Source organism: Acomys minous (assembly GCF_964271855.1).
Source record: "Acomys minous genome assembly, chromosome: 3".
In the NCBI taxonomy this organism is placed as follows: domain Eukaryota; kingdom Metazoa; phylum Chordata; class Mammalia; order Rodentia; family Muridae; genus Acomys; species Acomys minous.
In genome coordinates, this window is record NC_140485.1 from 101,974,613 (window position 1) to 101,988,864 (window position 14,252).

The 14,252-nt window shown below is 37.5% G+C and overlaps 1 protein-coding gene across 1 annotated transcript in view; it reads left to right on the forward strand.

Moving 5' to 3' along the window:
* Window positions 1-11,431, forward strand: part of LOC311593969 (amine sulfotransferase-like) — a 28,882-nt gene extending 17,451 nt beyond the window's left edge. The window contains exons 6-7 of the mRNA XM_084775393.1: window positions 3,485-3,671; window positions 11,304-11,431. Coding sequence (XP_084631519.1) covers window positions 3,485-3,671; window positions 11,304-11,425 — 309 coding nt within the window. The 3' untranslated portion in view covers window positions 11,426-11,431. The remainder of the gene's footprint in view (window positions 1-3,484; window positions 3,672-11,303) is intronic.
* Window positions 11,432-14,252: the final 2,821 nt, after the last annotated feature.

Below are 14,252 nucleotides of genomic sequence, written 5' to 3' on the forward strand. Positions count from 1 at the left end.
GGGAAGCATTTCCAGTTCCTCTGAACTGGCACTTAATATATTCTCAAAAAAGAAATCCATGCATTTGCAGACATCACTTCTCATCTTCTTCTTTGACGTAAGCTGAGTTGCTGGGAGTTATCTGTCTTGTTGTCCAAGAATATATAATATAATAAAACCATCTTTAAATGAAGATGGCTATTTTTACTATGCTAATCCTATGGATCCATGAGCACAAGAAATCATTCTAATTTCTGATATCTTCAATCTCTTTTATAGATGTTGAAGTTCTTGTCTTGCCGGCCTTCACTTGCTTGGTTAGAGTCACCCCAAACTATTTTATATTATTTGTGGCTATTATGAAGGATACTCTTTCCCTAATATCTTGCTCATCCCATATATCATTTCTATAAAGTAGGGCTGCTGATTTATTTGAGATAATTTGGTGTCAAGCTAATTTGCTGAAGTTGTTTATCAGCAGTAGGAGTTCCCTGGTAGAATTTTGAGGGTTACTTAAATATACTGTCAAATAATCTGTGAATAGTGATACTTAGACTTCTTCCTTTCCCATTTGTATCCCCGTGCTCTCCTTATTGCTCTAGCTAGGACTTCAAGTACCCTATTGAAGAGATGCACTATTGAAGAGAGTGGACAGCATGACTTGTCTCTGTCTCCATTTAATTTGATGTTTGCTACTGGCTTGCTGTATATTGCCGTTAATATGTTTAGGTACATGCCTTGTATTCCTGATCCCTCCAAGACTTTTAACATGAAGGGGTGTTGGATTGTGGCAATAGCTTTTCAGCATCTGATGAGTTGACCTTTAGTGTTTTCTATCAGTTTATTTATAAAGTAGATTACATTGATGGATTTTTGTATATTGCATCGGCCCAGCGTGCCTGGGATGAATCCTACTTGATCATGGTGGATAATGTTTTTGAGGCGTTCTTGGAGTTTGTTTGTGAGTATTTTATTGAATATTTTTTTTTGCATCAATGTTCAGAAGGACAATTGGTCTGAAGATTTCTTTCTTTGTTGGGTCTTTGTGTGGTCTGGGTCTCCTCATGACTGTGGCCTCATAATGAGTTTGACCATGTTTCTTCTGTTTCTGTTTTGTGGAATAGTTTCAGGAGTGTAGGTGTTAGCTCTTCCTTGAAAGTCTGTTAGAATCCTGCAGTTAAAGATCTGGCCTTGGGCTTTTGAAAAACCGTAATTTCATGTGATCATATTTGCCAGTTTTCCCATTACTTTCTAAACTATTGAAGTCCTTCTCAGAAAGTGCTTGCCTATTCCACTTTTTTCTTACTCTATTAAATTTTTGAGAAATCCCAAGTCATGGATTTGGTCTTATTGACTTTTTTTCGACTCCTTCCAAATCCATCCCTCTTCCCTACCTAGTCAAAATTGAATCCACCTTTTCCACCCTTTTGCTATGAAGTACAATTTGTTCTGCCCATATGCATTTATAAAAATCATTCCCAAGATTTTTATTTTGTCTTCTTTGGATTCTCTATTTTATTCCTTGTCCTGTTTTTCAACTAGGTTTTTTTTTTCTTTATGATGTTTCGTTTAAGTTTGTTTTCATTTTTATTTAGTCCTTTCCATATTCTAGAACCTAACACTATATCAGTTGTGTAGGTGCTAAAAATTTCCCTATTCATTAGACTACTTCTTCAGTCAAATGGTAGTTTCTTTTACTGTACAAAACTTATTCATGAGGTCCCTGTTGGCCTTAATTCTTTGTGTGGCTCCCTCTTTGTCATAAATCAGATGAATATAAGACTGAGTGCTTATATGTAGGTGTTCAATTCTATTGCACTGATAAATGTGTCTGTTTTCATGCCAGCACCATGATGTTTTTTATCACTGTAGCTATGCAGTAAAATTGCACCTATTCTGGGAAGATTTGTGATATTTTGTTTTGTTTTGTCAGCTTGATACAAACTAGTGTTATATTGGAGGAGGAACTTCAATTGAACAAATGCCTTCATCATATTGGCTGTAGACAAGTGTGTGAGTCAATGTCTTATTTAATGATTGATGAAGTAGGGTCCAGCGCACTGTGGGTGGCATCACCCCGGGGCAGGTGGTCCTGGTTTGTCTAAGAAAGCAGGGTGAGGAAGCCATGAGGAGCAAGTTAGTAAGCAGAGTTCCTCCATTGTTCTCTCCAGTTCCTCCCTTCAGGTCCTCACTTCTCCTGATGATGGAGTCCTCTCTGTGAGACAAAATAAACATTTCTATCCCACATTGTTTTTGGTCAATGCTTTATCACAAAGAAATGACACAAAATTCTGTAGATGGTTGTCATGGTTTTTTAAGCTGTGATGCAATTTTACTTAGAGTATTCTGGTTGACTTTTAATTTGGATGGCCTATCTGTCGTCAAAAGTGAACTATTGGAATTGTCAACCAGTATTTTCTCAGACTCTCTCTGAATTTTTATGCTTGTTGATATTTCCTTCACAAAAATGAAGTCCTAATTTCACAGTTACAATTTTACTATAAGAATTTGTATCCAATACTTGGTTACAAGTCACTGTAATATAATGCTGAGCCATTTATGCAAATTTTAATAGTACATTAAAATGATACATTAATCTCCAGATAAGGAATTTCACTCACATGTTCTGTTTATGTAATTACTGTATCATACTGAGTCCAATAATTTTTTATTAACTTTTGAAATGTGAAAGTATGAATACATAAAATTTAACCTCTCCTTGAAGGTTATTTACATATTTAATGTCTTTTCCAATAAATTTTGCAATATTTTGTTCTATTATTTTTAGTTATATTTTAAGAAGAGCTGTACTGAATGTAGATTATTTGTTTGGCTTTTTCTGTTTGTTTGTGTTCTTTCAATAATATTTGTGTAATTTCTGACTGCCATTGTTAACTCTAATGCTAAGTTTATTGCTGTTATGATGTACCGTTGAAGAAGTTTTTATATCAATACCTACATATTCATGGAGTATTTGTATGGTTTAGATTTTGTTCTATATGTCATTGTTATATTGTGAACACTTTCTACAATGAAAACCATGTGACCTGCTTAGTAGTGACAGACTTAGTGTGCTTCCCTTTACCTTCTGCTTATCTTGCTGTTGACTAACTTTTCTTTTCTTTCCTATCCCTAACACTGTAGCAGCAGAGCCAGAAAAGTCTGAGTTAATCCCAACATCACTTGGAAAGGTTTATATATTTATCTATTGATTATGATTTCATGTGTAGGTATTTTATAGGTAGCATTCTGTGTTTGAAGGAAATTCTTTCTAATATTGTTTGCAGTATTACTGAAAAAAAAATTCCAGTTATCAATGGCAGTAACCATATTAGTTTCTTTCCTGAACCTACTATATTCCCCATTCACTAATTTGCTTATGTTGATCCATCTTTGCCATCCAGAAGGGAGATCTTCAATTACATACATAATCATGTCTCATGTTTGTCAATAATGCGTACTTCTATTACAATGTCAGTAATTTCTCAACCCATGACTATTTCAGGACCTCAGAAGCTCAGTGCTTAAAATCTGCAGTTTTCTGGAGAAAGATCTGAGTGAGGAAGACGTGGATGCTGTTGTGAGACAAGCTACATTTCAGACCATGAAATCTGACCCACGAGCTAATTATGAAAATATTTTAAATTCTGTATTTGGGGTGACCAAGAAGGAAGGCAGTATGATGCGCAAAGGTTAGACTCAATGGTCTTTTGTAATCAGAGTACTAAGAGTCTCTAGACAGATTACCAAAAGTAGCACTGGGATTCGAATTTGTTTTTCCAGGACATAAAGACACTGGGATACCAGAAAACAACAACAACAACAACAACAACAACAACAACAACAACAACAGCAAAATAATGGACAGATAACTGAGCATCTCACCACAATTTAATAGTATTTTAGAAAATATTTAGAAATATTTATAGGTTTAGTTATTTAATAAGTATGGATTTCCTTCTGTATACATATATGGCTCAAATATTTTATGGTATATCAACGGAAGCAATGGATATTTTAGAAGAGGCAACTGTAAATTTTGCTACTTTATTTTATTTTGAAAGAAAGTCATCCTTTTTGGTCTAAGCTGGCATCACAGACACTATGAAGCTCAGACTGGCCTAGAATTTGAATTCCTCCTGCCTCTAGACTTGAGGCAATTTTCATAGTTTAGTTGTTTTTCTTTAGGATATCATTTTTTTTAAAATCCCATACTGTATAAAGTGTATATTTGAACTTCAGGGGGCTAAATTGCTCTTTCCTTATGTGTTATTTTTTCTTCATAATTACACAACATTTACATAACTTCACACAATAATTAGAGAGGTATCTTACCCTATCACCTGAAACAGAATTATATATCAATATTTAATTTTATATTTCCATTTTTAAGACATGGTCTTATTCAAGAGACTCAGGCTGGGTTTGAACTTGCTTTGTGTAACTGAGGAGGATGCCCTCCCACTTAGTCCTGCCTCTCCTTCTCAAGCCATGAGAATACAAGTAAGAGCAGCCATATCCAGTCACTATGTCCTTACTATGTGTCAGAAGTTGTTAAGAAAGAGTGACTCTCCCTAAGTCTTTATTCCCCAAACACAGAATTTTAATTCAATAAGTGGTTTCATGCAGCACATTATAGCATAACTAGACATGTATTTTGATTACTTTAAGTAATTCATTACTTACTTCTATGAGGATGGACACATTTTTAAGCATTTTATTGAAATTTCTCTAGATTTTGGTAATGTATGAGAATGTGCTTTTTTTTCTCTTCTCCCATTTAACTTCTCTTTAGTTCTTATTCTCTGCCTAGACCACTGCTCATCAATTCTCATACCAATATGAGTTTTCTGTCCATTACAAATGTAAGGAATGCTGTTTGTGCAATCACATGTGATAGCAGGAAATATTGTGCTATTGTTTCCATTTTAAAGGGCTGGTTACGGTAACTTCAAAAATGTATCCTATAGAATCACAGCAGTGGCAGCTGTGGTGCCCTCTCTGACTTTGACAATATTCTCTGAAAGTCTGGGTCTCATTTACTCTGAAAATGGAGGAATTCACAATGTCAAATTATATATCATATATATCATTCATTAATATGGGGGTGAAAACAATTTAAATATTAAAAGTCCCCAATGATGGCATTCTGCAATTTAATTTTTTTCTGGCACTTACATTGCTCTTTGATTTTTTATTACAAATTTTAGTTAAAATATTACATAATTTCCTTCATTTCTTGTGTTACAGTTAACCCCAGCTGTGCTCCCTTCAAGCCAGCCTTCTTCAGCCATGTGCTTTCCTCACAGCCTCTCAAACTGATGACCTTCTTTTGATTCTTATTCTGACATATACAAATGCATAAATATTTATATACAACCTGTTGATTCCTTTTTACATGGGCTGTATTATTTTCAGGACTACCTACTTTGTATTTGTTAACCAATTCAGGAGCTTATTCCTAGGAGACATTAATTCTTCTTCTCTCAGCAGTCATTAGTTGCCAGGTGTTTTGTCTTTTTATTTTTTATTAATTCTTTTTTTTCTGTTCTTTTTTTTTTTACTTTTTTTTCTCCTTTATTAATTTATTCTTGTTACATCTCAATGGTTATCCCATCCCTTGTATCCTCCCATTTTTCCCTCCCTCCCATTTTCCCCTTATTCCCCTCCCCCATGATTGTTCCTGAGGGGGATTACCTCCCCCTGTATATGCTCATAGGGTTTCAAGTCTCTTCTTGGTAACAAATTTCCCACCATCCAACCCAGTCCCATTCATTAACCCATTTCATTACATCTGACCTCTGTCTTTTTCTATCAGTTTGGAGAAGTGGAAGCAAAAAAAACATAAACTAAAAAGAAAAATTAATTAACTAATACTTAAAAAGAAAATCATCTCTCGATGGAAGATACAGTGCGTCATGGTATGCCACACACCATACACTTTTGTCCAAAAAGATTTACTTACACATGTTCATTACGATGTGTCATCGGTCTGGTTAAAGGACTCTGTTATCAGCTCTATTATCAATATTAGATCCTTACTGGGACTCCTGTTGGATATCCTGTTTTTGCAGCAGGCTAGAAGCAGGGACAGCCCTCCTGCCCTCACACCCTAGGGCCAGCTCAATGGGACCATTGCCACCAGGGCCAGCTCTACTAGGCTGTCCAGACTATGCAAGCCTGATATGCTGAGTGCTGCAGGGGTGGGGTCAGCTCTCCAGTCCTCATGTTCTAGAGGTCATCTCACAAGACTGACACAGGTATTGGCTGGCAGGGAACATATCTTGGAACGTATCTCCCATTCCCACACTAGCAGGGCAGACTGGGATGACTCATCAGCATCCTCCCCCATAGAGACTTTTCTGCTGTCTTGCCTATGAGAGGTATGGGGCCTGTGCTCCTGAGGGCTGCAGCTATCAAGAGATAGTACCAGCCCTCTTACACTCAGGCCGCCAGAGCCAGCTTTCCCCTACTGACCAGGCAAAGTATGGAGCCAGGTGTCCTGCAGCAGGTGAAGGGTCCTGTAGTTCTTGTCCAGATGATTAGAACCTTGAAACTTCTTCCTTCCTTGCTATTATGGCAGTTGATATTTACCCTGTTCATGTCTTGCTTAGGCAGCCAGGTTGTTGAGACATCATAAATATCTCTTCTCTGTATAGCATCTCTGTCATTTCTAGGGGTACATTATCACTCTTGCTACCCCTCTTCCATAATGTTTATTGCGTCTTAGGCCTAGGAGTCATGTTATAAGTGTGTCACTAGGAGTGAGCTCCATAGGAGCCATGTTCTCTGCCTTAGGGTTACTGTTATGCTTTTCTGTAACAATTTGTATTTCTATAAAGAGCAAATGCTGGGGTGACAGATAACAGCTACACTTATCTGTAGTAAAGTATGTCTTTTAGAATTCAGGTATGAATTTTTCTCCTCTAGTACACTGATGGTAGTAGCTTCTTTTCTAAACACTAGGACCCTGCTTGGCACGGTGTCACATGCCTTTAATCCAAGCACCCCAGAGGTACTGGAAGGCGACGCTCTCAGCTCAAGTTCAGCCTGCTATACAAAGCAGGTTCCTTGAATTTTTGATCTTAGCCATTCTGATGGGTGTCAGATGGAATCTCAGAGTTGTTTTGATTTGCATTTCTCTGATGACTAAAGACATTGAGCATTTCTTTAGGTGTTTCTCAGACATTCGATATTCCTCTGTTGTGAAGTCTCTCTTTAGTTCTGAGCCCCATTTCTCAATTGGGTTATTTGGTTTGGTGGTGTTTGATTTCTTGAGTTCTTTATAGATTTTGGATAGTAGACCTTTGTCAGATGTAGCGTTGGTAAAGATCTTTTCCCAGTCTATAGGTTGTTGCTTTGTTCTTTTGATAGTGTCTCCTGCCTTACAGAAGCTTCTCAGTCTCATGAGGTCCCATGTATTAATTGTTGACCTTAAGGCCTGGGTTGTTGGTGTTCTGTTCAGGAAGTTACCCTCCATGCCAATGTGTTCCAGGATCTTCCCCACTTTTTCCTCTAACCAATTTAATGTCTCTGGTTTTATGTTGAGGTCTTTGATCCACTTGGACTTGAGTTTTGTGCATGGTGACAAATATGGATCTAATTGCATTTTTTTTTACATTTAGACATCTAGTTAGTCCAGCATCATTTTTTGAAGATGATATCCTTTTTTCATTGAATAGATTTTTCTTCTTTGTCAAAAATCTAGTAACCATATGTGTGTGGATTATTTCTGGGTCTTTGATTAGATTGCATTGATCAACCAGCCTATTGCTATGCCAGTACCATGCTGTTTTAATTACTGTTGCTTTATAGTACAGCTTGAGATCAGGAATCTAAGTGAGAGAAACATGGGAGAAGGGGGAAATAGAAGGATCCAGAGGGTCCTAGAAACCTACAAGAAGAACATTACATCGGGCAGATCTGGCCCATAGGTCCTGCTGAAACTATGGCACCAGCCAAGGAAAATATGTTCAATAAACTTTGAATCCCTACCCAGATCTAGCCAATGGAAAGGACATTCTCCACAATTGAGTGGAGAGTGGGGACTGATCTTCACATGAACTCTGGTGCCTCATATTTGATGACCTCCCCTTGATAGGAAGGCTTGGTGGCACTCAGAGGAAGTATAGCAGGCTACCAAGAAGAGACTTGATACCTTATGAGCATATAAAGGGGGAGGAGGTCCCCCTCAGTCACATTCATAGGGGAGGGGAGTAGGGGGAAATCGGGAGGGAGGGAGGAATGAGAGGATACAAGGGATGGGATAACAATTGAGGTGTAATATGAATAAATTAATAAAATATTAAAAAACAAAACCAAAGCAGGTTCCAGGACAGTCAGAGCTACACACAGAAACCATGTCTCAAAAAACAAAAAGTTAGAAATGAAGTAAAATCCATGACCTTGCAAGGCCCATGTAGGAGCTTTCTCCCTGAAATCCAGAACTGATTCAACATATGTAAGCACATAGATGTAATGAGTCACATAGATGGACCTAGTGACCACAATCACATGATCACATCAATAGCTTTAAAAAATGCCTTTGATGAAATCAAACATACTTTCATTACAAAAGTCCTAGTGAGTGTAGAACTTGAGTGAATGTACATCAACATATTAAAAGCTACCTAGGGCACTCCTTCAGCCAACATCCTAAATTACTTAAACTTAAAAACTAAATTACTTAAATTAAAAACTTAAAGGTATCTCATTAAAAACAGGAATTGGACAGGGCTACCCGCTATATCCAGTGATTTTTAGCGTAGTGTTTGAAGCACTAGCTAAGACATGAAGGAAATTAAAGAGATATAGGCAGAAAAAAAGAAGTCATAGTAACATGATATTTTGTGATATAATATGATAGTATACATAAGAGAATGCAAAAATTCCACAAGAAGCCTGTAGGAACTTCACTTTGACCTGAATTTCAGGATACAAAACCAGCTTACAAAAATTACTGGCCTTCCTACACACCAATAACAAACATGCTGCAAAGGAGATCTAATCTCATTTACAGGATCTTCAAAGGCAGTGAGACACCTTGGAATGAACCTAACCAAGAAAATGAAAAGCCTCTGCAATGGAAAGTTTAAGTCTTGAGGAAGCCCTATTCCCATTTTTCTGAGATAGCACCAGGTAGATCTCCAAGGTGCTTGTACTAGTTTGCGTTCCCACCAGCAATGAAGGAGTGTTCCTCCTTCTCCACATCCTCGCCAGCATGTGGTGTCACTTGAGTTTTTGATCTTAGCCATTCTGATGGGTGTAAGATGGAATCTCAGAGTTGTTTTGATTTGCATTTCTCTGATGACTAACAACGTTGAACATTTCCTTAAGTGTTTCTCAGCCATTTGATATTCCTCTGTTGTGAAGTCTCTGTTTAGTTCTGAGCCCCCTTTCTCAATTGAGTTAATTTGGTTTGGTGGTGTTTAATTTCTTGAGTTCTTTATATAGTTTGAATAGTAGACCTTTGTCAGATGTAGCGTTGGTGAAGATCTTTTCCCAGTGTATAGGTTGTTGCTTTGTTCTGTTGATAGTGTCTCCTGCCTTACAGAAGCTTCTCAGCCTCACGAGGTCCCATGTATTAATTGTTGACTTTAAGGCCTGGGTTGTTGGAGTTCTGTTCAGGAAGTTGTCTCCTGTGCCAATATGTTCCAGGATCTCCCCCACTTTTTCCTCTAATGGATTTAGTGTCTCTGGTTTTATGTTGAGGTCTTTAATCCACTTGGATTCCACTCCTAGGAATATGTCCAGAAGATGCTCCAGCACATAACAGGGACATATGTTCTACCATGTTCACAGCAGCCTTATTCATAATAGCCAGAATATGGAAACAGCCTAGGTATCCCTCAGTAGAAGAATGGATAAAGGAATTGTGGTACATTTACACTGTGGAATACTACTCAGCTATTAAAAACAAGGAATTTCCAAAATTTGTGGACAAATGGATTGAACTAGAAATGATCATAATGAGTGAGTTAACCCAGAAGCAGAAAGACTCAAATGGAATATGCTAACTTCTATCTGGAAACTAGCCCAAGGGGCATGTCCCATGAAAGTCTTCACTTATCAGGAAAGTGGGACAGAGGAGAGGACATCCTGTTGGGACTTTAGGCGAAAGAAGTATGGGAGAATTGGGAAATAGAAGGATCCAGAGGGTACTAGAAACTTACAAGAAGAACATTGTTATGGGCAGATCTCAGCCCAGAGGTCTTGCTCAAATTATGACACCTGCAAAGAAATATACATGTAGTAAACATCGAACCCCTACTCAGATCTAGCAAATGGTCAGGACATTCTCCATAGTTGAGCTGAGGGGGGAGGGGACTGACTTTCACATGAACTCTAATGCCCCATATATGACCACGTCCCCTGGTTGGGGAGACCTGGTGGCACTCAGAGGAAGGATAGCAGGCTCCCAAGAAGAGACTTGATACCCTATGAGCATATACAGGGAAGGAGGCCCCCCTCAGTCAGTCATAGGTGAGGAAAGTAGGGAGAAATCTGGAGGGAGGAATGGGAGGATACAAGAGATTGGATAACCATTGAGATGTAAAATGAATGAATTAATAAATTAAAAATGATTTAATAAAAAAGAAAAGTTTAAGCCTGTGGAGAGTTTAAGGAAGACATTAGAAATAAAAAGATCTCCCACGTTCATGGATTGGAATATAGAGAAAATGACAATCGTGCCAAAAGCAATGTATAGATCCAATGCAATGCCAATCAAAATGTCAACAATATTCTCAGACATACAAAAAGGCCGTTGTATAATTAATACTGAAAAACCCACTTAGTCTAAGCAATCATAACAAAAAAAACCCACTGGTGGGATTCTCATTCCAGGTTGCAAAATATATTATAGAGATATAACAATAAAAACAATGTGGTCCGGTCACAGAATAGATATAAAGTCCAAGGGGGCAGGAAAACTCAAACATGACAATGTATAATTAGAGCCATGTGATATATGTTACATTTTATTGGTTAATATAGTTGATTAGTATGATACATGACACAGGCTAAAATACATTTCAAAGACTCTCATGTATTTGTCTTTGCTAAGGCTTTTCTTTCTTTGTAAAAATTGGTTATGTTTGGTTGGCTGATCCATGGGCAGTGACATGTTAGTGTCTTAAATGTGTTATTGCATACATTTCTTTCAGTGTTCATTATCCTATAAAGGAAGGTGAGGTACCATTCTCAGCACAAAACACAAAGTATTTTGCATGAGTGGCCGAACATACTGAAGTTAGTTAGAGTGACCTTTGCTTTGGGAGGTCCACTAACTTGCTTTTCTGCTGTCTCTGTGCTTTTGCCATTAGGTACCATCGGAGACTGGAAGCATCATTTGACTGTGGAGCAAAATGAAAGATTTGACATGATATTCAAGAAGAATATGAACAATTTTCCCTTGAAGTTTACCTGGGATATAAATGAAGACTAGAATTCATACAAGTCCATTCATCAGAAGTCATATTGTAATAGCAATATTGATATGTTACCATATTTCAATCATTAAATATCAAGCCATATAAAGGTACAAAATGAGTAAACTATGCATTAATTAAGCATAATGAGACTAAAAAATTTATTTCAAATCATAGCGTTAAATTACTTTATTTCTGACTTAGCATAGTCGTTATGCACTAATGACATAAATCATGATGTTTTGTGGTGTAGGAAATGCTACAAATACTATTTTGCAGTACACCTTTTAACTTCATCCTCTGCAATTAAGTTTTGGATCAAAAAATATTAAACACCTTCCCATTCACACAATAAAAATTTAACTTTGGCTGAGTCAAGAATATGTAATTTTTTAATTTGGAAAACTAGCCAAGCATTGAAGGCAACCAGAATTGACAATTTAAGAGGTATAAAAGAGGGAAGATGTACTCATTTACTTAAAAAGGCTAATATTTTGTTGATGAATTTGGTAGTTTAATTATTTTTGTATTATTACACAATGGATTTCTATTACTATTTTCAACATTTGTGAATAATAAACTTAAGATTTTCTTTTACTCATATATATAATTTTATTGATACTGTGAACTAAATTTGAAGATAGTGACAGGAAAATATCTAGAAGTCAACTTAAATGTCTCAAAAGCCTTTCTTCATGATTTAAATGTGTGTGTGTGTCAATTTATTGTCAGTTTTAATATAGTAACATTAACAGAATCTCAGCCTAGAAAACCTGAGGATCCAGGAGTTAGGTCCTTGCTATGGGTACATGAGCACTGAGGGCAGTCAGACAATTGCTGTCTCAGCTGGCAAGGGAGTGTGGCTATAACCCTGAGTTGTCCAGTCCTCAAGGCTGGGCGGCTAAGCTGTACTGATGTGGTAGTAGAAGGCTGGAAGGTCCTGGAGCATTGTTGCTCCCTATTCCACATTGAAATTTTGGAAACCCTGCTTCTGATATCAGGGATAGATTCAGCAGCAGCAGCAAGTGGGCAAATTACCTGGGTGATGAGAGGGAAGGCCAAATGCACACATGGAGGAACTATCTTCCTTTGGCCATACCAATTTTTATCTAAATTACCACAGAAAGTTGACACAATTGGGGAGCGTTTTTCCAAATCAGCCAAGGCAGGATACTTATTCAGGGAGGCTCTCTGCTCAGATATTTTGATTTATGGCAAGTTGATGTTATAACCAACAACAGTTATACTTACTCTTAATTCCTGGTAGTGTTGTTGTTGTTTTTTTTTTTTTTGTTTTGTTTTTGGTTTTTAGCTTCAGCATGTTGAATCTAGAGAAAGCTGTGTTCCATGCACACCTGTGATGAAGGCCGGTGGGGGTGGGGGCAAAATTGAAGGGAATGAGATGCAGAGAGGTCTAGGGAAGAGGAGAGAGATGAGTTGGTTTGAGGGGACATTTGTAGATTTTAAAGACTGTTTGGTAGTGTCATTGAGTGAAGGAGCTCTATGACTGAATAACAAGAAAGAAAGAAAGAAAGAAAGAAAGAAAGAAAGAAAGAAAGAAAGACAGAAAGAAAGAAAAGGGAAAGAAGAAAAGAAATTTACGAAGCTAAAGGAAACACCACAAATTAGAGACAGATGTCATAGGAGTGGAAATAACAGTTTTAATTCACAAAGTAAAAGAAGCAAGCTCAGGGCAAATTAAAGAAATGATAGCATCTTTAAAAACCTTGATTAATTTATGAATATGAACTCAAATGCAGCTAATTGTAGGTGATGTTCTGCTGCCTTGGCTGTAACGCTTTTCCTTCATATAGATCAGGTTAAGTAGGAAACTTCATTTTTTCCTACAAAACTTGTTTAACTACTCAACAAAGAGCCCTGCTGTGCTGTTTTCAGTTGCTAATCATGTCATAACCAACTAATCAGTGTCAATGTAAGCATCAAGTGTCACTGTGTTTTACAAGTTGTTTTTCTCAAATATTTTAATATAGAATGTTCAAATATTTTATGTTGTTGGGAGCCTTCATTTCACCCCTTATCTGCCACTTGAAGAACTTAGGAGGCCTGTGTGGTGGTGCATGTATGTCTTTAATCCTGGCAGAGGCAGAGGCAGAGGCAGTGGCAGAGGCAGAGAAAGAGGACAGACAGGGATACATAGAAAGACTTGTCCAAAATCCCTTTGAGGTAGTCATTGGGTCAAGTTTGCAGTGTTTAGCATTCTCTCTCTATGTATCTGTCTCTCTCTGTCTCTGCCTCTGTCTTGTCTCTGTCTCTGTCTCTGTCTCTCTGTCTCTGCCATGTGTAGTATCAGCTAATGTGAGTGATCATCAAAGTAGAGGATAACAGCTGGTGTCTCCTCTATTACGCTATATCAGAATGCACTTATAGAATATAGTCATAACTTTATTCATCATTTCCAAAGCTGTGAAATTCCTTAACTTCTGGTATAGTGTTGTATAGCTTCCACCAGTCTTTCAGCCTTGTTGAGTCCCACCATTAACTCTTCTCTGGGCTGTCATGTACCTTCTCGAAATCTGAAAGAGTAGTTCTAGAAGCCTCTACAGGCATTTTGGTGATGAACAGGGGATGAGAATACTAGGATGCTCACTATCAGAGCAGAAGCAATCTGGTTGGTCCCTTAAGTGACTGATGCAGCCTGCCAGCAGAAGGCAGCACATCACCATGACAGTGGTACTGATCCGAAGATGAAAGGTGTTACAGATGATGGCCTCCTCACAAGTCTGTTTGCATTTCTCCTTTGCTATGAATGAGCTACCCTTACATATTTATGCATTGTATTTATTTTTAACATTTGTCTATTTTCTTTTATTGAAAATAGGCTGC